At 43.2% G+C, this 26,593-nt stretch overlaps 1 protein-coding gene across 10 annotated transcripts in view; it reads left to right on the top strand.

Annotated features, from left to right (window-relative positions):
• LOC139335290 (membrane-associated guanylate kinase, WW and PDZ domain-containing protein 1-like) overlaps positions 1-24,942 on the top strand; it is a 94,684-nt gene extending 69,742 nt beyond the window's left edge. For 8 of the 10 annotated variants that reach the window (XM_070968831.1, XM_070968830.1, XM_070968827.1 and 5 more), the window contains 11 exons: positions 7,065-7,099; positions 9,750-10,005; positions 12,906-12,997; positions 13,844-14,039; positions 14,187-14,489; positions 17,424-17,627; positions 18,877-18,964; positions 19,077-19,137; positions 20,385-20,528; positions 20,659-20,797; positions 22,364-24,936. In XM_070968831.1, the coding sequence (XP_070824932.1) occupies positions 7,065-7,099; positions 9,750-10,005; positions 12,906-12,997; positions 13,844-14,039; positions 14,187-14,489; positions 17,424-17,627; positions 18,877-18,964; positions 19,077-19,137; positions 20,385-20,528; positions 20,659-20,797; positions 22,364-23,469 (2,624 nt within the window). In that variant the 3' untranslated portion in view covers positions 23,470-24,936. Of the gene's footprint in view, positions 1-7,064; positions 7,100-9,749; positions 10,006-12,905; positions 12,998-13,843; positions 14,040-14,186; positions 14,490-17,423; positions 17,628-18,876; positions 18,965-19,076; positions 19,138-20,384; positions 20,529-20,658; positions 20,798-21,439; positions 21,532-22,363 lie in introns of all 10 variants that reach the window. The other 2 variants (XM_070968834.1, XM_070968833.1) reach the window with 1 other exon arrangement.
• Positions 24,943-26,593: the final 1,651 nt, after the last annotated feature.

The following is a 26,593-nucleotide window of genomic DNA, read 5'->3' as shown; positions in this document are numbered from 1 at the left end:
ATAAATGGTTTTCTCATTGAAATGTCAAAACAAATTGTGAGTATAAAGTATCCACGCCGACACTGAATGACATTCACGGTCCCTCATTTGTGTCCAGTACTTATTGTCGTTAAATTGCCACCCATTCCGCCAGACCTAGATCTCTATTAGTGGCAGGTTGGGATATGCACCCCACATCAATTATGCCCTCTAATGAGTTGACCTTGTGCTCTGGTGCTGGAAGGCTGCTGCTGTATTGTGTTAAATGTCAGCATCATTACGGGCCTGTGCGAATGTGTCTTCAGAGAGAGAGAAAGATACAATTGCAGGGCAGTATTCCCTCTACCAGAGCATAGAGGGAGAGGTACAAAGAGAGCAAGAGCAGGACAGAGAGGAAATAAAGGAAAGGATAAGTGAGAAGGAGGCTACAGGCAGTCACTGGGGCAGGCAGGGCAACTGACAGCAGGGCAGATCATCTCTGTTAGCTTTGACAACACTGTCATTATTATGAGCTCAGGTGAGAGGCCAGGTGATGAGGAACAAAAACTATACACACAGGGAGCCAGGGGGTCAGTATTTAGATTAATGAAGCTGCTATCTTATTGCTTGAAATTTGAAAAGCGGTTGTACAACAACTTAGGTGAAGTAAAATACAAAATTCTAAGCTGGCATATTATGCTTTAAAACAAAAAAAGGCCTGATGAAAGTCTAAGTAAAGATGAGTACAACTGCTCTGTGCAAGCTTTCTGTGACAGCTGACAGCTGATTCAGAGTACAGAGGTTTGTTACGCAGCCCTTAGATGTGCATCTGCTATGAAAGAGGTAGATTTAAGATGGTCTGATATAAGCTTCTTGATAATTCTCTGAGATGTTAAATTGATCTTCACACTATCTATTCTGGGCTGCCTGAGATTAAAGTTGACAATCATGAGTGAAATGTGGTGAAATCTCTGGCTGTCACTCCATAACGGTGGTCCTTGATCTCACTGTAAGGGAACCGAGAGCATTTTTGGAGCTTTAATGACCAAAGAAAGCATGTGAAAAAAAAATTCTCAGTGTGGAAAATTTAGGACCAAATTCTCACAATGTGCCATGAACCACGTCCACAAACCAACAAATGATGCAGAATACACTGGCCGGCGTGCAATTTTTTACAAAGTTTAGGAAGAAAAAACAAGCTTGTGGGACTCTGGCAAAGAAGAAAACCTTTGTGGAGTTCAATTTTCAAAGCATAAAGACACTGTGCAGTCTGACACAGATTGGGACTGAGATTTTAATAGACCCACCGTGCACATTGAGACATGCAATAACCTTACACAATATTTGTTGTCTTGCAGTGTAAAGGCGCCTTTAGCCAACAACAGAAAATGAATCAACAACAATTTTGAAGTCATTTGTCAGGCAGGAATCCCAAACACTCACTGGTTCCAGCCTCTTTGGCTGGTGGTCACACAAAACAAGCAATTTGAGAAGTTCCCCTTGCATTTTGGGAAATTGTGATGGGCATTTATCATAATTGTCTACCATCTGATTCGATGACTCCAAAATATACATAACCAGCATTGAAAATAATCATTAACTGTACAGTACTCGACATTCTTGAGACTGAGATGTGTGCTCAGCTTCCTGTGTGAGAATGATGTGGTGACCTTTCAAGTGATCGCTAGCAGCTAGCGCATAATCATTTACAAACAGCAATTATGGGAGCTAAGAGGAGCGAGGTAAGGCAGATAAGAAGTGAGAGTAGAGGATGAGAAATAGGAGGGCCAGGGATCATGTTTTCAGAAAGTGGAGGTGGAGGATTAGAGGAGAGGGTGAGATTTGCTGAACAGTACTGGAAGTTCAGCGAGGGGAGCGTGTATGAGGGGATTGGTTTAGAGAAGTATAGGCGGAGGAGGAGGAGGAGGAGGAGGAAGAGGAGGAACAAGGTGGACTTCACTAGAGGAGAAGAAGCCTTAATCTGTTCATCTGTGACTCATCAATCTGAGCTGTCTGACTCAGAGTCAGCAGTCAGTTTTTAAGAGAGGGCACAAAGCGCAAGGTCAAACAAACATAACACCACACAATGATTTTCCACAGGGAGACTTTTCTCTCAAACATGACAGTTAGTTTGTACTTCCCATAGAAATTGTTATATTCTAATTTTGTATGTGATTTTTATGATTTTTTAAGTAGATTGAGTTGTGCCACAGAAGGTACATTATGCAAAATAAATCCTGGTGCACTGACGAAATGCTAAAAAAAAACTGAACCGAACAGAGTTTCAAAGATTCAGATTGAGTTGTCTGTATTATCAGATGTGCATGACAAAAAGAGAAAAACGTCTTTTGTAACACTACACCAGTTCAACAGTTTATCCCAGGAGGCAGCACTGCTCTGAACTGAACAGTGCCACAGTAGCTTGCTTGTGGCTAATCTCAGATAGGTACACTGCGAGTTCAGAAGCTTCACAAGTAAAAATTCAAATGTGTTTTGTCACAGAGCATTTGCAGAAGGATGTAGTGCACTTTGCCATTACCTTAATGCTCCCTGCAATGGCAGAGTAGTGCGTCTGAAATGAACAGGGCCACATTCTGCTTTCTGGATTGCCCAACAAATGGTCTCTCTCGTTTCGATTCTGTGGTCGTCGAACACCTAGAAGAGGGGAGAATGGCAACATGTAATTTGTGCAGTGGAAAAAGACGGAGGTACAATAGGTTGTTGTGGTAATGAAGGAAGCAGCTGCCGGGACTGTGTAGTGACAGATGTGAAAAAGAAAAAACTCCACAAGCCATTTTCAGACTTGGAAGTAATATTTATTCTAATTTATAGCAAATGACTTCATTTACACCTTCAATTCCTAAAAAGTTGGGACTCTGTGGAAAACATAAATAAAACAGAATGTGACAATTTCCAAATCCTTTTTGACATACACTCAATTGAAAAGACAATATATTTGTTTTACCTTATCAGTTTCATTGATTTTTGTAAATATCTGCCTATTCTGAATTTGATGTCAGCAACACTTTGGGACAGGAGCAACTAAAGACTGGGAAAGTTGTGGAACGCTCCAAAAACACCTGTTTGGATCATTCCACAGGTAAACAGGTTGATTGGTAACAGGTGACAGTATCATGATTGGCTATGAAAGGGGCATCCTGGAAAGGCTCAGTCGTTCACAAGCGAGGATGGAGCGTATTTATGTTTTACACAGCGTCCCAACTTTTTTGGAATTGGGGGTTGTGATAACACTGCACAAATGTGTGAAATGCAAGTGTGATGTGCAGGATCACACTTGCATCGCACCATTTTTATCATTTAGTGATTTTGCAGCCCCCTTGCACCCCAAGCAGTTGCATGTGCAAATATGTACCTGGTAAAAATATCTATTATTACCCTAAGCTTTTCCAGTCTTGGAATTTTTATTAACCAATAAAATTTTAAAGACAACATCTGGTGTTCTCATACACAGGATCTTCCTCTGTAAAGGAGGCCAGGCCAGCTATGACTCCCTCATCTTGTCTTCCCATCGTTGTTGCCATGACAATTGTGCACACCGCTCCTGTCCCCTGAGAGACAGAGAGGAAGAAGAGAGAAAATGAAAAGACAGCGAGAAGGGGTATAAAATGTAGAGGAAATGAAGGTAGAGGAATGAAATATGATGGTAACAGAAGACAAGGAAGAGCAAGACAATATAATTTAGAGCAGATGAAGAGAGAGGACTACCAGATAATAGGACAATCTTATAAGTAGAACGAGGACAAATGTTTACAGGTTTGGCTCAACAAAAGAGAGCATTACTCATGTTGTACATGCTCTAACAATGTATACAGAAAAAACCTGGAGGAAGGACCATTCGCCCGCTCAGTGTGGGCTCTGTGTAGACCCACCAAGGACACAGATTCAACAGCATATTGAAACACTGGGCCACTCATCGCGCTGCAGATTCAGTTTGAAAAGATCGAGCTTTTTCAGAGCTGTTGCTCCAGGATGAAAAAATGACTCCCCCCACCCCCCCATACACACACGCACACATTTGTAAACACACAGCTATGCCGAAACACACACTGTTTTACTGAACTCTGGTGCTGCTTACCAGTGAAAACTGGTGTCTGTGCGTGTGATATAGCAAAATGCAATCTCTATGTGACAAGTTATTTTGATAGCATTGAGGGATGGGACAGATGACAAGGACACTTTTTAAAAGGTTCATCGAGATAAATGAATGTCTGATCCACTCCTTTTTCACCAGTACGCACAAATTATACAGGCCATTGAGCAGAAACACTAATGCTCATACTGCTGATTGATAAAACATGTGTATCTACGCTCCCCACAGTTAGTGCTGTTCAATTATTTCCTCATTAGCATTTAGCATTTCTTTGTAATTCTGATGCTTATTATAGGCGTACTTCACCGTCTACTGTAAAGGAAGTAAAGGGAGCAGCCTCCTCCACACTGATGCTTAGAGGCAGTTTAGGTCACCAAACAACTGACGGCACTTGCTTTCACTTCCAATTTGTTTACTTCCCCTCTCATTTGAATGATAATGGACGCAGTCTTAGTCATTCTGGTAGAAGGGTGCCTCGGTAATAATAATAAAATCAGGCCTTTTAAGGCAGTGTTACATCCTCAGTGATCAATTCAGTCTTTTAAATGGAGCGGCGTTGTGTTGTGGGGTATTCAGCAGAGCTTTACTGTCATTCAGCAGCTTCTGCAGAGTAAAAAATATCAGGATTATGGCCCCGGCGCATAATGTAAATGCTACGTGTGTCTGTGCGTGCCTGCATACTTGTCAATGTCTGCGTGCTGTGCATAAATAAATGCTCACCTTCTTGCATACCTGCCTGTGCTGATATTGTATCTGTACAGCATGCATGGATTCATGGGTGCTTCCAAACAGTCGCGTGTGTGCAGGAACATGCGATTCCCATATTTCTTTCCACCAAGCTTCAGCTGCTCATAAATGTTAGATTCAGCCAGATTCTATCGACTCTGAATTACATGCACGCATCAGCATCACAATGCCAAAGTGTTAAGCAGATTTAAAGACTGCATCATGCATGAAGCTGCGTTTACACCATGCTGCATTTAAATCTGCTGTTCTTGCTGACACAGTGGATGAATGTGGAGTCGGGGTCAAACTACGTCAGTTCCTTGAATCTTTATTCCCCTTCAGTTCCGTGCCCAAATTTATTGACCATATGGCCACAATTAAATTCAGTTTCTATATGCTTGATGATAATTATCTCAACCTCGCTGCCACTTTGAAGATTTTCAGGGGTTGTTTCAAAGTGAAAGGTTTTTATTGACCTCCCACACTGTGTAATTTAGGGCTCCTTGGTCATATAACCTGCTGTTGAAATGAGAAACACTTATTATTGACATCTGACCTTCTGATGGGTGTCCTTCCTGGGTCAGACACACATACAGAAACATTCATCAGCATGTCAGCAGCTGAGATGTTCCACTTGCTCCAGTAAGTGGCACCCCATAATCTGAGAGAGTGAGAGAGAGAGAGAGAGAGAGAGAGAGAGAGAGAGAGAGAGAGAGAGAGAGAGAGGGAGAGAAAATAGGGAGGATAAATTATGAATCATGTAGAGAGAGGGGCTTTGCAGCAACAGAGAGTTTTAACATTTAATGATTTTTTGCCAATGCAGCAGAAAGAGGCTAAGATGGATGCTTGCATGTTGTTGCATGTCTTAATGTCGATGGAACGTTCCATTAATACTTCAAGTTGGTTTTCCTCTGTGCACGCCTGGTACCAGATGTTGCAGGAGAGGAATACGTTTTCATTGGCCACAGCAGCAGAAATGAAGGAGTGAGTGACGCTGTAACGGATCAAAGGTCCGTCATTAATGTAGATGTGCTGCTGCTGCTCGCTCACATGCTCACATATTTAACAAAGTAGACCGCTGCCACTGTATACAGAACTATTTGATTGCCTTGGCAACAGCAACTCTTTGTCCCAAGCCTGCCTCATGTCGTTCATGTATTCATTTGTCTATTTTTGTCTCAATATACTGTGCTGGATTGTAAGTGGCAGGAAAAGGGGCTTCAGGGAGAGAAAGGAGTTTTCTTGGAAAGCAGTGCATTCTCTCAGTATGTGGGGTAAACAATCAAGTGAGGTCTGGATAGCTTAGTGCTAATGTGTTCGTGGTGGAGGATGATGATGATGAAGGAATTGTTGGGTTGTAATGGATGTGAAAATAAAGCGGTTAAAGTGGGAATGTAGATTATTCCCAACACTGGTATGCTGTGAATCCTCTCCCCTGACAACTGGCTCCAAGTATTAATATTTCATTAGCACAAATGAGATTGATCTTCTTGGTGACTGTCTACTCTACTCTCTGGTATATGAGAGAGAGAGAGAGAGAGAGAGAGAGAGAGAGAGAGAGATGGAGAACAAGTCATGGTGCACGGAAGGAGAGGAGGGGGAGGGAGCAAGAAAAAAAAGGCGAAGAGAGAAGATCAGCTTCTCAATGTAAGCCTTGAGCAAAGCAGAGGGAGTGGAGAGGAGAGGAAACAGCTCTGTAGTTACTTAGAAGATGTGCATAGTAAGGCAGAAGCTGAGGCTTTCCTTTGATATGATGCTCAAGCTGCTGAGCTCCTTCTCAGTGGGTAATAGTTGAGATTCTGCTGGAGAGCTTGTGTTGGAGACAGCTGGCAAGCAGACTAAAGGGGAGGTGTGGTGGCAGTGGGTGAGTGGGGGTTTCTGTGGCTGCTTGTGGGGACCTGTAGCTCGGACCAACAATCCAGGGCTGCTGCAGCATAAGTCAGCCTGTCTAATGCAGATAGATCAGTTTCTCCTCTTCTAATAGCTCGGGTGAGAGTGCCGAGTGGAGCGGGATACAACACAGGGGGGAGGAGATCACTTGGATTAGCGAGCAGCCTAGCGCAGTGTGTTGCTCAGAGAGAGAAAGCAACAGAGAGGAGGAGGAGGAGGAGGAGGAGGAGGAGAGAGAGAGCTGGGCCAGTTGCGCTCTGCTCTGCAGCAGGAACCAGGGTCCATTCGTTCATCCTGGGGTGTTTTTGATCGGAGGGGACAAGGGAAGAGCACAGCAGGTCATTAATGCTCTCTCTGTCTCTCTGCCGATGTTTTGCAGGAGTGGTGCCAGCCAAGAGGAGTCCAAAGCTGGTGGTGAGTACTCTGATCTTCAGCTCTTTTGTGTGCGTGCATGTTAGCTCCACTGAGTGAAAGGAGCGCTATTTAAAGAACAAAAGACAGAGATGTGATATCTAACTCTTGCTCCACTGTTCTGCATCCAGAGCTTCAAAAATCTTCACATTTTATCCTGCCGCCACCAATCCTCTTTACTTCATTCTCAGTCTGCCACTTTGACTTTTGCTTCTTTCTTTTATTGTTTTCCTCCTCTTGCTTTTCTTGCCTCTGTGTTGTCATTTCTCCTTTCTCTTTCTCCCTCCACTCCTGCCACGCTGCCATCCTGTGACTGATTAAGCATAGCCTGGGCTGAACAGTGTAACAGTGACCAGCTGTTGGGGAGGGCAGACATCCACAGCTGAGGGAAGATGGGAGAGAGGCATGAAATACAGATAGGAAAAAAAAGGATGTGGGTGAGGGAGGGGAAGACAAGTGTGGAGATGGTTTGTCCCACAAAAGTGAATCACTATGATAGCCCACAGATACAGAGGATGCTCTGAGGCTAACAGACAGGGAGCAGGGGGCAATGACGACAGAGTGAGCTGGAAACAAAGCAGAGGGAGATTAGAGAAGCTGGAGGAGAAATTGCAACAGATGTGACTCTTAGTTGTGATGGATAAGAGAGGACGGGGGAAAGAGGGTAGAAAGAGGCAGAAAGACCAGCTCTGTGAGCGAAGGTCTCTTAAGGGACAGCGCAGTTATTCAGGAGTTTAAAGAGTAAACGCCTCCCTATTTCTACGACTTATCTCAACCTGATAAAAAATCAATACAAGCTCAGAAGAGATGCCACTGCAGCTTTACATTACTGTCACCCTAATTCACCCCTGGAGAGCCACCGAGTTATAGCAGAAGGACGTTTCCTCTGGACAGGCGCATCCAAGGTCAGCGACGGGTTTAATTCCCATCACTTGAATGAAAGAAAACCCGGTCCTGTGTCTCTTGATCAACATTAACAGCCCTCCCCTCAGCTGTCTGGATGCTAGAATTAGGATTAGTTTGAAATGGGTGTTACCTATTCAGGTCACATGGCACGGCGGATGGAGGAGGGGTGGGTGCTGTAAGGGGGTCGAGTGGGACCTATAGTGGCACTGCCTGACTGTCACTTTGGATTAGTTTTCCAGTGAGGAAAAGCCAGTTTTCCCCCCTCTGTGTTGTGTCAGTGAAATGTCACGCTGCATGCGACTTCGTGTCAGCCCAGAAGAGCCATTTTGCCTCCAGTTCAGGGTCTAAATAAATGCTCAGAGTAAACTCACATATGCGAGAGAGACTGTGCTGTCTCAGCTCATTAAGCAAGTCTCCAGTGATCAAATGAGAAGTCAATTTTGTATGCCTGTTGTCCTCATTAAGAAGCATTACGGGAATATTTGACCCTTCATCTCGTACAGTGTGATGAGTGAGAGACTGGGACGCTGTGCCACAACTTCTCTACCATTTCATGCACTGGTTTATTATTCATATCAGATAAAAAATGATTCAGTTGTCATTTTGCCCCTTTTTTCACTGGCGGTAATTGCATTTTTTCAGTGCGGCTCATTTTTCATGAAGCTGTGAAGTGTTTTGTAATGTGCATCTGCGAATAATAACATGGGAACATGTACACTCTCTGGTTGCAGAATCAGTGTAGAAAGATTAAAACAAAAACACAAGGGGCCGAGCAGCACAAGAGGCCATAAAAACCATGGTACTCTATACATTGTCTAAGTTGGTGTTCAGATCAAAAACAAACCTGCGTTAAAGCAATGCAAGGGCCTTCATTAGTGGGGCTGGTGACACAATCAGATGCAAGAATTTGAAGGTTTATCTGACACCAAAACACAGGATTTTATAACTCTGGAAAGTTATCAGGACAGCATTTTATTGTATTTTTTGTTGCTACAATCGTGAGGTAAAAATGCTGCATTCCCATTGCAAAGTAATCTACCAGGAATGTGCCCTTGCACGTATCTGATTGGCCACCGCAGCATTTTGTCGGATGATGTTGGTTGCAGCAAAAGTTGGGCCAGGTTCATCAGCCTAATATGCAACAGTGAATATTTTAATTGCTGTTAAAACAGCGGACACTTTAAGCTGAGTTTGTTAACCGAATAGCAAAAACAAACACTCACAATACCTCTCAATACCGATCTCCCTCCCACCAGGACTCTTGTCTTCCATTGAGATTTTACAATCTGCTTTCATGGCAGATTTTACACATTCCTGTTTTAATTGAGACCAACCTTGATTCTGTGCACAAGCTTCCAAGCATGGGACCCTCTGCAATAAACAAAGAATCATAAATTCATAAAAGGCAATATCTTTGTTCATTAAAATTCCCTCACATTTCAATCTGTCTTTGTCTCGCAACCATGGAAACCAAGTCATTTCCGTCACACTCCAGCAATCGTTTTTACTGAGAGATGTTCTACTGCAATGTCTAAAAAAGATGACCTTGGATGCTTTTGCCTTCTCTTTGTCCTCCATCAACACCTTCCTCACTCTTCTCTTTTCCCCTATATCTCGCCTTTATCACTGACTCACTTATCACTCTCACTTTTTTCTCCTCCCTCTGCCCTCTACCTTCATCTCCTACTTATATCCACCCCCATCCCTTACATGCATACACCTCTCTCTCTGTTTTCTGTCCACCCAGCACCAGTTAGAGAGGAAAGACAGCCAGAGCAGCTCCCAGCACAGTGTGTGCAGCCATCGCAGCACCCACACCGATTCTCCCAGCCACCCACCCTCTGTCATGCCCAGTGAGGCTGTGGCTCCCACTCCTGCTGCCCCCACCCAGCCTCTGCCAGGCCTGCCCCCTCAGGACCCTGCAGATGGCACCCTCACCCTCCAGAAGAAGCCAGACCCCTTTAAGATTTGGGCGCAGTCCAGGAGCATGTACGAGAGCCGACGTGAGTAGAATTCTAACTTATTTTAGGAATTTGAAAGTTTTGCTGATTTTAGAGTTTAAATGGTTAGAAAGGTCTATCCACCAGTGACATTACAAACCTTTTAACCTTCTGGTTACGGGTGAAAAAAGCACTTAGTTGTGGACCACTTGCCTAAAGATCTGAGGCTATACATTTTTGTAAATGGCCATTTATGCAATGATTTAAAGGAATGTTATGGCAGTGTTAGATGACAAGATCTACCTCTTGTTTGTGCTGTAAATGAAGCTACAGCCAGCAGCAGTAACCAAACAATCTCTGCTTCACAGGGTTTATGTAGAAAATATTACTTGCGTTACAGATGCCGGTGGGTCTGTTTTGTTATCTTTGAGCCAGGCTAGCTATTGCCTCCTGTTTCAAGTCTTTAAGCTAAGCCGAGCTAACAAGCTGTAGGCTGTAGCTTTGCATTTGATCTTCTTATCTAATGCACAAAGAAATAAATACATTCATTTCACAAAATATTGACTGTAAATGATGTTGAGTATTTTTCTTGTATTTGCCATGTGTACAGTTTAATTCTTATTCCATATTATTCTCTAAAATGTCTACTGTCTGAATTTGGCATTAAATATGCAGGTCAGGAAAAATGTAATTTAACATATAACTGTTGGGTATTTTTTAAAATATTGTCCACCGATTGGGTAGTTGATAAAGTGAAAGATGCCCTGGAAGCATCTTTGATTGCTTTGCATAGAGGGCATTAGCAAGTGTTTGTTCAGTCATGGAGAAGTTGCACAGGGTAGAGTCACAGCCGAGAATACGGTGTGATCCCCACAGGGCACGTCTCTGTCTGTTAATGGAGGCCTTTTTGTGTGTTTGCTAAACAATTGTATGCTTACTGAGTTACAACTGATCCTATTGACAAAGGTTGCCTCCAAGAGGGGTGTCCTTCAAAACACACCAGTGCTTGCTAATGAGTGGTGTGATGGTATGTGTGTGTGTGTGTGTGTGTGTGTGTGTGTGTGTGTGTGTGTGTGTGTGTGTGTGTGTGTGTGTGTGTGTGTGTGTGTGTGTGTGTGTGTGTGTGTGTGTGTACTTGTCAATCATACACACTCACTGCTCTCGTCTTCCTCTTGCTTTAAAAGAAGTACAAAAACGTGTGTGTACTGTCCTGCAGATCACCCAGGGCATCCTTCACCTTTTAAATAGCTCTTAAAAGCTGACCACATTTACATTATCAGCAGCCAAACAGCTTGTCTCACACCCTGTTTAGTCACTGGAAAAACAGAGAATCCAAAATCCAAAACTGGAACACCAGAAAGTAGGCAGCCTCTCTGTGAGACTCCTCAATATCATTAGCAGTCATGGCCTATTCTTGCATTATTCATGGGGAAACACTGTAAGGGTGTCAAACCACTTCTTTTCTGTATAGAAGAGCCTGTGAGAAAGGGGAAGGATTCTCCAAAATAACGTGCTCACTCGATTGTCGTGGCTGAGTTGCATCTCTCATACCGCCTGTGCTTGTGCCAGTGGTGATATTTAAAGGGAGAATAGGTCTGCATATGTGATGAAATACATCACTGCCTTGCAAAGATTGCTTGGTGATTGTCGGTCTGCGGTGTTAGCTTGTCGCACATTGTGACTGTTGCCAGCCAGACGTGGACATGACATGTATTGCAGTGTTGGTTAATAATCATGGCCGCCTGTAGAATCTAGGACTGTTGCTGATTAAATATTAACTGGGCCCAGAGAGGGCTGCTTTAAGCTGCTGCTGATTGGTATATCTGTTTGATAACCCCTGAAGGAGCTGCAGCCCCTTTTTGAGTCTGCGGGGGAGGAGGGGAGACACAATGAAACAAGAAAGAGAGACGGAGACAAAGAATGACAAAGAGGCCCAGATTCTCTGCCTGTTTTTCCATGTGTATTCATGTGCATACTGCCACAAACAAGAGCACACTCTTGAATTTGTGAGCAGGTGATTCCATGCATCCGCTGAGTGCACCAGAGGAGATGCATTTCAATAGCAGGACAGTGTGACTGAAAGGGGAGCTTTTGGGAATTTGGTTCCCTCAATGCTTCATGTTACCTGTCGCTTGATGTGGCACACAGGCCTTACCTCTTTCCGTTTGTTTACATTTAGGTTAGATGACAACACGGGTCAGCGGAGGGGTAATTACAAGTCTAGCCACAGCAGTTTAATTCACACAAAGCACCTTATGGGGGGAACCGGAGAGCTGAAGCTAATGGGTTCACTACCGGCCCTGTATGGCAGCCGTGCAGACAGCAGGCAGTGCGAGAAGAAATGGCCTGTGCCTCCTGCGCTGACTAGCCCTGTAGGCTGAACAGACTGACACCAAATTGCCTGTGTCCTCCTCCACAGTCTGCTCTGTCCACGGCGAGATGCAAATGGGCAGGGAGTTGTGCGTGTGTGAGATGGAATGCAGGAGAGAAATAGGCCAAAATGAGGCTACAAATCTCTGTGTGTAAGACAGGAACAATTATAAATGGGGGCTAATAATAGGGATCACCATTGAGTAAGTTTTTGGATGGCAGGTCTGCAAATCTGAAGAGGTCACAGCATGAGACTTTGCAGCCTAGTCTGTTGTCTACATGTAAGAACAAGTAGCCAATCTGCCAAATGAGGCAGGGCTGAGGCGAGGGAGGGCGCAGCTGTTGATCCTGCCCGCTCTCACTCTGATGCTAATAGAAAAACAAACAACGTATTGATCAGTGATTACACAACTAGACGTGAATTTGCGATAATTAGACAACATGGGAGATATAACATGTCGATTAGGGCGACAAGCATTCAGTGATCAGCCTAGACATGAGTCAGTCAGCACTGAGCAGAGCCTGCAGATCTTTGGCAAATTTGGTGATGGATCCTCATGGAGGCCTCTCACAGTTTCACTTGTGTGTTTCAGTGCCAGATTGCCAGGAGCAGGACATTTTCCTTTGGCGGAAGGATACAGGCTTTGGATTTCGCATCCTGGGAGGAAATGAGCCCGGGGAGCCTGTAAGTATCCCTCCTCTTCTGAATCCCATCAACAGTTTATGGCAATGAATACAACTACTGAATACTCTGAATGCTTTGGCCTTTTTCTTGGTATGCTTACCAGTTTTATGTTAGGTTCACTTTTTGGTTAGTTTTCTCAGTCTCTTCTTTTTCTCCTGCCTTTCTGTTTAGTTTGCCTTTAGACTAGAGTAGCACAAAGTCCGAGCACATCACTCTGTCTCTTACTGGAGCTGTTGCTCTCTGGAGGATCATATAGACAGCTTGTTAAGAGAAGCAAAGGCCTTACCCACAATCCCTCTGGTTGTGAGCCATATATTTGTCTTAAAAGGAGGGAGCAGGAGGGAGAGTGGAAAGCAGATATTGAGGAATAGAGGGAAATAAAATGGCAGCAGGCTTCAGGTCTACCCCACAGGAATTAGTACTTGTTGTTTGTGCCAAAAATGCTGGGTGGTAGTGGTGCGCTTTTTTCTTTCAGAGCTGTTTGTGTAGACTCCCACACTATGCCTAAAGCACACAAGCTTCCCCATGGCCCCAACAGGCTGCAGCGGCCTCCTTGGTTTCTCCGAACATCAGCCACAAATACCTAATGCGATAGTAGACTGAAATGCTGCTGTGCATAACAGATTAATTCAAAATCAGAGGGAGACGAGTCTCAATGAGTCACTGCGCTCTCTCTTGGCGGATGGTTTAATTTACTGCAGTTTAATGACTCTTAATTAGCCACAGTACTGTATCATAATTCTAAAGCTACTGTCTTCATGCCACTCTGTTGAATGAATTAAAGCGTCATTTAACAAAAGTTAGTAATCTGTTACATCATGCATTGTATGTGTTTGCCTTTTCCAGATATACATAGGGCACATAGTGAAGTATGGGGCAGCAGATGAAGATGGGCGCCTGCGTTCGGGCGATGAGCTCATCTGTGTGGACGGCACGGCGGTAGTGGGCAAGTCTCACCAGCTGGTGGTGCAGCTGATGCAGCAGGCTGCCAAACAGGGCCATGTCAACCTCACGGTCAGACGCAAATCCCCCGGATATGGAGGTGAGGGGAGTTTACCATAAAACTTGTGCATTGCTATTCACATGTCACATGCATCTTATACAAGCAGAGCGCTTGCTCTGCTGCGCACGTCAAGGTTCCTGACATGAAAGAAAATGCATGAGCTATTCTTGTCATCCTCATCCCCAGTGTCAAAAGGGGAAGGTGACGTTCCCCCATCGCCAGCCTCCTCCCACCACAGCAGTACCCAAGCACCCAGTCTGACGGAGGGCAAGCGGACACCCCAGGGGAGCCAGAACTCTCTCAACACCGTCAGCTCTGGCAGCGGATCTACCAGTGGCATAGGAAGCGGCGGCGGCGGAGGCAGCGGCAGTGCGGTGGTGCCTGCCTCCCTGCAGCCGTACGATGTGGAGATCCAGCGTGGAGAGAACGAGGGCTTCGGTTTTGTCATTGTGTCATCTGTTTCCAGGCCTGACGCCGGCACCACCTTTGGTAAGTGAGACAGACCGAGTTGGAGCTAGTTGAGATTGACAAGGACTTTCATTCAGTTTGACATGAGAATTATTTTGTTCACTAACTTTGTTTGACTTCAATGTTGTTCAATTTAGATTTTAATCTGACTCAACAAATTTTTGGGGCATTTGTAATGTGTATTGGTGCATGTTATGTGAAAGAGTTCTTGAAGATCATTATTTTTCTCTGTGATTAACTTACTCTCCGACTGTGAGTAGCAGCACAAATAACTTCAGAACAGAATACTTTGATCTAAAAGCAATGTTCTTCAAAGGTTACCACATGGCACTGACGATAAAGCAATTTGAAATTCTACCTTTTCATAGCATGTTTTAAGACAGTTTTTACAACATATAATACAGCTTAATACCTGCTTCACAACCATTCCATTCAAGGTATATGATGGAAAACCAGTACAGACGACACAACCTGAACCAACACAATCAGAGAATGGAAGGATGGATTAACCAACTGAAAATAATTAATTCATTTAAAAATGATTGAGTTCTTTTAAGTTTTTGCTAAAATACAGACATGCCTGTTATGAGACACTCGCAGAAGTGACAGTGCATGCTGTAGGTCTGATTCAGCTGAATGAAACTCGATTGGAAATTGTCGAAACAATCCCACTTACAGTTAAAGGTGTTACCGTCTCTTGACCATCAGATACAAAAACCTTTCTGACTAAATCCCTGCCTTTGACAGACAAGAAAATATTTAAGGCATCAAGTTTACTTAAGCAAATTAAATTTAAGACAGTTACGTTAAGATACCTCCTAAGGCTTCTTATTTAAATGAAACTAAATTCAGTTCTTTTTAAGCCTTTTCAAGACCTGCACATACCCTGAACAATTTCATCTCACAAAACTGATGTGAAACAACCTCAGCTCTACCTCCAGCAAAGACACACATCCACAGAGAGCGTACTGCAAATGAACCACTGGGTAAAATATGACTGATGCCATCTTCTGGCAGGATTACAATATTTTTACAGTTACTCCTCATTGAGTTTCCTCCACTTAATGAATAGCAGACGAGTGGCATTTGACAGGAGTGCGCTCGACGCCTCAGGCCGAGGTCACAAACCCACTATCATGAGCTTTTAGGGATAAAATCTCTTCATGTGTGGAGCCCACTCCCTCCGGATCAGGCTGGCTGCAGCTTCTTCACAAACACCATCATTACAGATTCATGCCTCACAGCTGCCCTCACCAATTCATTCAGCATGTAATTGAAGTCCACTCAGCACACTCCATAGCTGTCTATACCATTTACGCATCACAGCAAAGCAGCAGAATTACATGTATTAAAGTTGCTCACGCATTGATGAGGAATTGTAGATGGCCTCCTCGAACAAACTTGCCATTAACCTCCGAGTGATAAATTTCCAACACCAATGTCATGCCAAGGTCCCTTGTATAGTTAGCCATTATGATGATGTACTGTGGTGTGTCACAGGAACAACACAAGAATGGATGAGATGTTAGCCACACCGACTGCCCAGGGAAATTTTCATTGATCCCATGGGCTGATGGTGTTGCTCTGCAAAATGCAATGCAAGAATTAATGTGTTATTTATAGTGACACTAGTGACAGCGCTAGTCAACAACTTGTCTAAACGTCTTCTAGTCTTCTGAGGTTCCTGTTTTTGCTGCTGTCTCACCACGCTCTCCTGCTCTGCTCTGTCACTATTTCTCTTGGGACGGTGAGATGAATGGACTTTGTGCTTTCATGTGCTGATCTGGGATCGTGCTGTAGCATCCTGTGTTCACTCTCCTAATGGATTCCAACCATGTGGGACATGAGCTGAAACGTGACAGAGGAATGTTTATTACTTAAAAAAAAAAAAAAAAAAAAAAGGAGAGCTACATGTTTGTCAGTGCTGGGAAGAGCAAAGCATTTTCAGGAGATTCAATCTCCCACACATCATGAATACATACACCATTTTTCTCCAGTCCAGCAGGGCCCTACCACCCTCTCATCCCCTCCTACTATGACCTGAGATTGGTGTTGTGCTTAGTAGATTGGGTATTAAATCCTGCATACTTGCCACACCCTGCAATGTCCCACATCTCATTATTTAGATAGAGTGGCAAGTGCATCTTACAGTCTCGACAGAAGGAGGGTAGCTGCAAAGTAAGGTGATGTAATAAATATGGATTTTGCAAAAACACTGGATAGGAAGGGGAGCGTAGGAAGGAGAAGAGAAAGGGGGAATGAGATGGAGAGAGGGTGAGGAGAACTGGAGATCCCTGGGGTCTGTTCAAAGCTTTTGTGTAAACAAGATGTGCAGTATTGAATACTGTCACTCAGGTGCAGCTTGTATTTCTTGCAGTGCTTGCATTGACCACATGACTAGTGTCATATATACACTATAGGCTGCACATCTCACCTCAGAGTGCTCCTCTTTAGGAATCCTCATTTTCTGAACTGGTCAAGATCTCACAGCTCAATTACCAGAACGTCTTACACTGCAACAACGATTGTGTGCTTATTGATCCATGGCAGGGAGGTGTAGTCATGATCCTGTGACCAGTGTATTGATAGACTGTCAAGCGTTAGCCACTCTGGGCTCTGAACAGTGGCATATGATTCACAGTCCATTGATTAATTCGTTGGACGATGGGGGCTGAGGAAAGACTGTGCAGTTTCCCAGCCATCTGCTGTAGTATTTTGCATGTGTACTGATTGCTGCATGTTAACTTGGGATGTATGCTCAACTTAGGTGAACTGGGATGTGGTGATTTGGATAATTAACTTTTCTTTTTCATGTCTTTGTCTGTTTTCTCTGTCTTTTTCCTGTCTATAAATAAACCATTACAACCAATCAACAAAATCAATCAAATCATCACCACACACTATTTTTCACATGTACAACATACATGCAAACAAACATGTACATTAACACAAAAGCTGGAAATGCTTGTGTGGCCATGCCCCACAAAATAGGACGCATCATCGAGGGTAGCCCGGCAGACCGCTGCGGGAAGCTGAAAGTAGGGGACCGAATACTGGCCGTCAACTGCTGCTCCATCACCAACAAGTCACACTCGGACATCGTCAACCTGATCAAGGAAGCCGGGAACACAGTCTCACTCAGGATCATCCCGGGTGATGGTAAGGCTTTTGGCTTCCAGCCTCACAAGGTTGTTTCATAATGCAGCATGATGTGACTTATTCATGGACGTGGTGGAAAGGAAAGGGCACCGCTGCTCTACACAGGCAAGAGCACTTTTCATCAGGGTGTGAACCCTGGTCTCTCAGTGAGTCACTGAGTAGGTGAAGTTGCCCCCAGAAACTACGGTGGCACTTCAACAATTCTTCTCCCTCCTTTTTTCTCTTTCTGCTTTTTGTTATTTTCCTCACTGGATATCGAAGCATTTGCAATATTTTGTCAGTTTGAAAGGATTAAAAACACTGTCTGCATTTAATGAAGTGCTTCCCGGTGGTTTTAATCTCTTCAGCTTAGGAAAGGAAATAGAAGTGCATAATATTACAGAACAAGCAGTTTCCAATCCAAAGCTCCACATTTTGGGTAAAATATGTCAAGTGCCATAACAAGTGTGCTTGTTACTGGCTGAGCCACTGGTCAGCCAATGAAAACACTGAGCAGAGCTCTGCTTTAACACCCTCCACAGAGACAGAAAATGAAGCCTAATTAAGACACAAGGTGAGAAAAGTGGGAACAAACTCCCACACACTAACTCACAGGCTTGTGCGTGTACATGCACAATGCAAGGTTTCCTAGTAGAAAATATGGCCTTGTAATATCAGAATAACAGCATTTATTGGTCCACCATGAAAGATGTGCGGCTGCAGAATACTCTTCACCTCAGAAAGACAGAGAGGTGGCCACTGAGGAAGTCTTATTTCTTCGAGTAATCAGTGGAGAGTGAGTAAGGAGCCTGAGACCAATGAGTCAGGCTGATGTTCTTGCTAAACACGGACGGGGCTGTACTCCTGCCAGTGTCTGTGGAAACTAATGTGTGCTGCAGTGTTCTTGCTGGTGATAAGATGGAACTGAAGAAAGGCAAGAAAAGACAGTTGATTTGTTTTTTCCCCTCCTGGAAAAACAGATGAAACAAAATGATGCAGATTTTTTTTTCTTTACTGCTGTTTTTCTTTCGTGCACTTTGGGCCAGTGTTGTCCATGAGCAAATGGCAAATGACAACATCACAGGCAGTTAGCATCAGGTTGAATAGAGTAGCCTGTGGGCGTTTCAGTGGACTTTTCTGGACAGTAACATTTTGTTCTCCACACTGTCTTTTGAAACACAGCTGTAGGCAAATGCATTTAACAAAAACACTCACTTTATTTTAGTTTAGCTGTTTCTTTTTCATCTATTTTTTCTGTGTTTCTTTCCAGAATCTTCCAATGCTTCTCTGCTGACTAATGCTGAGAAGATAGCTACCATCACCACCACACACACACCTCAACAGTCCACAGAGTCCCGGTAGGTGATGATGTATCCTTCTTTTAAACATGCAAAAATGCAACGGACTTTCTGGGAAATATTCTTCAAGACAGCACAATGTGTATTCATAAAGGTCTCTGTTTTTTAAAAGGAATAACTCAAAGTCGAAAGGAGCCCCTCCTCCTCCACCCACACAAACTCAGACAACACAGGTAAGATGTTTTCACTTCACAGTTGGGTCTTACAACAATACATCAGTTAGTGAATATCAGTCACTTACCAGATAGAGCAATAAACAAAGAAAAGCTACTGATCGTAAGTCTATAAAAAGCCATTTTTATCAGGGTTGGCCACATAGTGGCACACAGTCTCTCCCGGAAGGCATTCATAGTGTTGTTTGCAAGAATAGTGACAGAAAAATATGTTAAGAATGTAAATGAAAGCTAAAGAGCAACAGGGCCAATCACAACGTGAAGTGGGCGTGAATGTCAGATTGTTGGTTTTGAAATTTCCAGAAATTGTCAGACACAGCTGTGTCTGATTCCAACATCAGAAAAGTGTGTGGGAGGGGGTTTCTGAAACTATTCAACCCTCCGACGAGCAGTTACGATGAAGCATACTGGCAACTTAAATGTCCAAGCCATCTCATTGTAAGATTTGCAAAGATATATAACTACATGCAGGGATAGCTATACTTGCTCACACTGACAAAGTGTACGGCAAGTGTGAAAGCATAACATTAGATTTCAGTCCCATTGCAAATGAGATAACTAGTGTTTACCAGAAGAGAAAAAGGCCATAAATCAACATACAGTAAATATTAAAGTGCAACATGTTTTCACATACAGTACCTGTAGTGTCCTACTTGTTCCTGACATTTTAAGTACCATTTCACACGTGATGTCATATTTTTGATTCATGTCTAAGTTGGGGTGTTATATACAAACTTGCATTACTATTTTTTTATTACTATATCTTGATAATTAATTGTTCCTTATCTTATATGCTTTAAGTTCACGATATTAGCACGGTTCCATACTATTCTCACTTTAACTGACCTCTTTTGTTTATCTTGACTTAGAAGTTCAGACATTCAAATGAGTGGGTAGTTTGATTATGATTAAAGCTTTGGACCTGTGAATGCTAGAGAAAATGATTTTGGGAGAGACCGTACTTCTGTTGGGAGGGAACTTTTGATCAGCATGGTGAGTTTTGGTCTTTGTCCAGCCCTTGTGGTGCCCTTGCTTAGTGATCTGTACCCTGCTCACAGACTCATGTGGCATTAATTATTCATGCATTCTAGGTATTGTACTGCCATTGACATTTTGTGAGTTTTCGTGGGACATGGCTTGATTAGTCCTGAAGTTTGGACTCACCTTTTGACTCCAGAGTGGACCATGGATTAGTCACTCCTTCTCTCTGGTGACTCTCTCTTTATCTCTCCTTTTCTGTCTCATAGGATGCAGAGTTCTACTCTGTGGACCTCGAGCGGGACAGTAAAGGTTTTGGCTTCAGTCTGAGAGGAGGACGAGAGTATAATATGGACCTGTATGTGTTGAGATTAGCGGAGGACGGGGCTGCTGTCAGAAATGGCAAGATGAGGGTATGAAATCATTTAAAAGTCGAATTGGTGACTACAGAGATGCTGGCTATGCGTGCTGGCAGGCTAGATCTCTGCTTTGAACTCCATTGATGAGCTTTGCAGTGACAATAAAATTGTCTCTTTGTTTTAGGTGGGAGATGAGATCCTGGAGATTAATGGCGAGAGCACAAAGAACATGAAGCATTCACGTGCCATTGAACTGATCAAGAACGGTGGTCGCAGGGCGCGGCTCGTCCTCAAACGAGGAGATGGATCTGTACCTGAATATGGTAGGTAAACATGTTGCAGCGTTTTTCTCCTCTTTCAGTAAATTACACTGCTAACGCCAGCATGGAAATCTTAGTATTTTTCCAGCTGTATACACCACAGACTGGAATAAAGCTTTTTATCTGCTTAGTGCTCCACAGGGACATTTTCATGAATGTTATTACTGTAAATGGTACACATTTAACAGAAAGGCACTTTCTGATCCATGAATTTAAAGTGGCCTGTCACAGATTAAGCCCAAGACTGAGCTGTCAAATGTTACTGATTAATGAAGCAATGGTTGACACAAGAGTTGTTCAGTGATTTATACTGTATAGGATCTGCAGCACAGATGTTTTATATTCCCTCCCAAGGGCTGCATGCTCTGCTGATGGATTATTCCTCTCGCACTTTGAGTCATATTGTATTTTTCAGCATTATATTCTGGATTATCTGGGATTTCATTCTGACATATTCCCTCCTCTCAAATGGTTTTCTGATACTGTAGAAAGTGTAATGTTTTCTTGTTTTTCACAACAAACCCCTTCTTCTCTCAATTAAGATGCACTGTAAAACAGCCTCTCGTCTGTTTTATTTGTTTTCTCCTCTATTCCTCCTTTCTCTCTGATTGTCTCTTGTTGCTGGGCTCTTCCTCCTCTCTCCAGCGATGATGGCTCCTCATCTCGCTGTTGGTACAATGAGGAATGACAAGATGGGAGAGCCCTGTTTCTACCTAATGGGCCAAAATCAGACCACGGTTTGTAGCCAAAAGTCTGTCCCAATCCACACTCCCTGTCATCTTTTTCTTTTCAATTTTATCCACCCTTCCTTCCAGCTCATCCCAACCTGAATCCCACTTTGTGTGTGTTTGCGCGCGGGTGTTTACATAGTGTGCATGCTTTATGTCTTGTCATGCCTGTATTAAACTTTACCTTATTTAACTTCTGTGAATCTGTACACGTAAAGATTCTCCCCCGCTGCCAGCCCCACACCAGATATTTTTACTGGGACTAATTTAATGCCACTGCTCATTGCCACATGCTGCTGCCATAGCAACCTGTCTCTAATTTGGCAGACCTTCAGCCAAACACACTCTTGTTTTTTTGCTTTTGGTTTGTTCTTCCCAATGATGCACATTGAGTTGCTCACCATTTTGTTTTGAATGATTTCCTAGGTGCCTGCTGTGTCGTTGATAACCCCTGCCCTACACTTGCCGATGTGTTGTACCTGCTGTTGTTGCTGACATCACCTTGTGTCTCAACCCGCAGCCCTATAAAGAAAACATATTGAAGTGATTTATCACTTCAATGCATTTTATGTGTGTAGATGTAAAACAGAATGTTACACATCAATTAGCGTGATTGTTTCTGGGGATATATATAGCATATGGAAGTGCACATGTATGCATGATAAATCTCTGCATTGACTTTGTCATGTCAATGCAAGAGCTCACATGAACCAACAAAGAAAGTCATGTCTGCTGAGCACAATAAATGTCACGTTGCTGATGTAAAAGTACTCCCCAACCTCATTGCTCTTTTAAAATATTTCTAGTCAACAAGTTTCTCCTCCCTTCTCCTCTCCTGCAGACGGCAGCAGTGACGGGCACCCTCCCACACCCGGGGCACAAAACACTCCGGAAGTGAGAATGCTGCCACTGAACAGCAGATATCACACCTCATTGGAGTCCAGTTATCCACCAGACCTTCACAAACCATCACGACAGGAGGAGGCTGCACGTGGCCAAGACAGGGACAGGAACAGGGACAGGGCTGGGTCAGATCAGATGGACTACCAAGGCCGGCAATTTAACCCCCACCATCATCACACCTGGAATAACAATCACAGTCAAAGTACCCTCAGTCAGCAGTCTCCAGAAAACAGTAACAGCAACAGCGGTGGCAACAAGAAGAGCCGAGGCCGCAAAGTCAAGAAGTCCGAGTCGGAGAGCGGCATCTCTAAACTCCTAAAGACTCTGAGGAAAGACAGCTCGGGGAAGAAGGCTGCAGCCGCCGAGAAAATGAGGGGACGAGAGCTCTCAAACAGCAGTTCTACTTTGGACGGGAGGTTTCGTCTGCAGCGCCGCGGCTCCCTTGACCGCTCACCAACCCGAAAGCGCAACTCGTCTCCTGATCGTCGGCGGGCCAAGTCGATGGACCGCAGGGCAGAGCGAGCACAGCGGGACCGTACACCCGAGAGGGAGTACGATGATGGAGGGTTCCTCGCAGTCACCCCTGACCGCAAGTTCTACGAGCGGAGGCTCCTCAAGGACCCACAGACAGCTGGGCGAGTCAGGGAGACCACAACACCCGAGCGCACCAACAACAATGGGGATTCCTTGTCTCTTTCCAGGGGCCGTACATATGATAGAGTGACAAAGAACGGCAACCTCCTGAGAGACTCTTCCTCAGAGAGGAAGGAGGAGAGATATCAGATGAACGGGACACCAGAGAGACGATATAGAGTGGAGCGGGACTCTTCCCCTGACAGCAACTACAGCCGGGATGAGCTGAACTATGCAGCAGCACCCAGACTGAAGGACTACTACAGCATGATGAAGAACAACGCTGCACACAACAATGCTGCCTACAATAACACAGGCCATAACAATAACGCAGTAGGCCACAGCCCAAACCAGCTCCCTGAGCCCAAGAGAAGGCTGTACAAAGAGAGCCCCAAAGACCTCAGCATCTAGAACAGAGCAGAGATCCCCCTCGCCGCTCTCTCCTCTATCTGTGCAAACTATGTACCATACACTGGAATTGGACTTCTGAGGATACTAACTCTTGTGCTTTATTTGGTCGACTGGTTATTGATTGATTTGATTGACTTAACTACTTGTGATCCCACCCAGAGATTCATAAAACAGCAGGAGTACAATCCTTGTATCAGTTCATACTGGTTGTTTTGTCATTGTTAGAGTTATTTTGAACATAACAGAAGTTGTTGTACTATAGTAAAGGTATTGTATGTGCCTGCATATAAAATCAGTGATATTGCTTTTTGTAGGCATTGCTGAATCTAAATATTTGTTCCCTCAGAGGTATGACACATTCTTCCAGTTGTGGTAACTTCTAACTACTAAGCTTGTTTTGAACTTGTTTTTAGATGTCTTTTCCATTCCTGAATTGCTTTACTGAACAAACTATAGCACAAGACACTGATGGTTCACAAGAACTGTCGACAAGAAGGCAAAAATCTAAATTTAAGATCTGATGGTAAAAGTAGAGTGATAATTATATAAATAATATATGACTTTTTGCATTTGCTCACTATTTATTTTTAATTTGGCACATATCTTGAGCAAGCTTCATTAAATCTTTATGGACCAAGGTAGAAGTGCACACTGTACCTGGGAGAAGCATGCTGTACCCTTACTTGTGTTGCATCCTTGAAATGTGTGGCAGCTCACCCTCCTCCTCCCACACCCTCCCAAAATTAAGAAAAGAAAAATCAGACAATTCATGTGACAATTGGCAATGGGGTTATTAGTTTCTCCCTTGGAGTAGGATTATAAAGATAACTTGAATACTTTACCCTTTGTTCCTCAGTGTGTACTTGTGTAGCAGGGAAGGAACCTGACTCACTTTCAACTACAGGCAACCAGCTGTTCTGGTAAATTCTCTGTTGTGGGGAAAAATTATTAAAATTTGTTGTTCATCAAAATTTAAATTTAGAAGAGTTTGCATTATGCCAGAATACCAGCTTGAAGCTGCCATAAAATGATTAAAAGTTTGAAACAAACAAATGTGTGAATTATCCCTGTGCAAGATGCATGTGTAAATCTAAGCGTAGTTTAACCACTTTATCTGACAGGTCTGAGCGAGAATAATCGATATGGAACATGCACTGTAATCCCACAGTAATTGTTAGCCCTGTCCTCACGGTGATGATACCCACATTTGCGCACCGACCACCTCCTGGGTCCTAACACAAAGAGCTGATGTGGTTTGTTGTGTTGGTAATATATGGAGAGTCCCGGTACAGGAGACGACCAATCTGCCATGCTGAGCCATGCTGTCACGCCACTGGAGTCTGACTGCTGCTTTATAATGTGTTTTGTGTGTATTCTCTGTTTTATGTTTCATTAGAGAACTAAAAATATATTGGATAAACCACAACAAATGCATTGTTTGATCACTGTTGTCGCCATGGTACTGTATTAACGAAAAAGAAGAAAAAAAAAAAAGAAACACATTTAAGAAGTTAACCTGTTGGCCATCACCTGTAAAGAATTTTTCCAATGTAACTATTAGGAACCTGTCAAGGAATAAAATGTTGCCTTTTTCTTGTACAAAAGAGAAATTTATGAAAACCCTCAGCAGTGAGGAATGTGATATTGTGTTTATATCTCTGAAATGGACCTGATGATTTATGGGAAATATGTTGATTTACTCTGGATCAGGTATGTAAAGACATTTTAAAATGAAAGACTGTATTTGGTCAATCAGAAACTGTTTGATGGTTTGAATCTCTCTCGATGGTTAGCCTGCCTTTGTATTATAAAGCACTTGTATGCAGTCTGTGTTCTTCAAGCATTAGTTCTTGCAATGTGCTCCGGACATAATGCTGTCTCTGTGTTGATAAAAGCAGTACATGTATATGGGCCAATCTTTTTTATAAAACTATGCATATATAAATACTACATTGTTCATAGCTTTATTTGACCCATGAAGCTATACATAACATTAGTCTAAGTACAAGTAGATGTGGACTTATCCAGCTTCTTTCCTTGAGATGGATTACAATGTATATGTAGCTATCAAAAGAAGTCTGTGAATGCTATTTTTATTATCAAATAAAGTTTTCCATACAAATTCAAAAGGATTTCATATTTCTGCACAGTTGTGTTTCAGTAATGTCCCTGGAGAGGCTTTGAGTTGCACACTCTTTCTGATCAAATCACTGGTGTGTCGGCTGAGGTCACACTACATTTTAATACGCAGCTTTGTTTTACTGACGATTGACAATAGAAGAGAGTTATTACATTTTACAGTGACTGTACACTGGTTCAATTTCTTCCATAAAAGTAATATGAGCTGTCAACTGAATTGCATTCCTTTTCTACTTAGAAAGGCATTTCATTTCTACAACACAATGGTACATTGTGGACAACAAAAGCACAATTCTTGTTTTTTTAACTTGTTAGTAAGTTACAGCCAGTGCTTCAATGGCAGAAATCATACCACTGCACTTGGTCCTCAAAAATTGTACAATATAACAATTGTATAGTAAAAATTCTGGATTATTGTAAACTTAAAGATTATAACTGGTATTTCTTTGTAACAAGCTAAATGGCATCTTGTCTCTGTGAAGAAGAATTCAGAGGGTTGCCATTTATCCAACATTCTTCAAATACCTTGATTAAAATTTTGAGAGCATGACTGTGCAACCACAGCAAGATGCTCTTCTTTTTTTTTAGTGCTGAATTAAAGCAGTGAGTGATTGATTTGGTTTTTCCTTGAGCTCTCAGCTGGAGCTTGACTTCAGAGTGCTCAGTGAGTATATCTGTATTCCACAAAAGATCCACCGGTATGATGGTTGCTATAGCTACGCTTGAAGGTCATTATGGGAGAGATCCTGAGGTGTTTGTTTTTCTCTAGTGTGGCATACCGCACAACCAAGAACTCAGGAGGAGGAGGAATTCACCTCATCAATTGAGCTTCTGTCATTTATCATACTCATCGTAACGTCTTTCACAGAGTAAACAAAAAAAGCCCAGCCTTCGAGAACTCTAGTAAAACCATGAAGCCATAAACCTGTGTAGCTCTCGAGTGGGTCTATACTCATTAATAACCCCATGATTATCTGAGATATCT

The sequence above is a fragment of the Chaetodon trifascialis genome, chromosome 8 (assembly GCF_039877785.1).
Source record: "Chaetodon trifascialis isolate fChaTrf1 chromosome 8, fChaTrf1.hap1, whole genome shotgun sequence".
Lineage (NCBI taxonomy): Eukaryota > Metazoa > Chordata > Actinopteri > Chaetodontiformes > Chaetodontidae > Chaetodon > Chaetodon trifascialis.
Note: the sequence above shows the minus strand (reverse complement) of the source record. Positions and strands in the feature narration are given on the sequence as shown.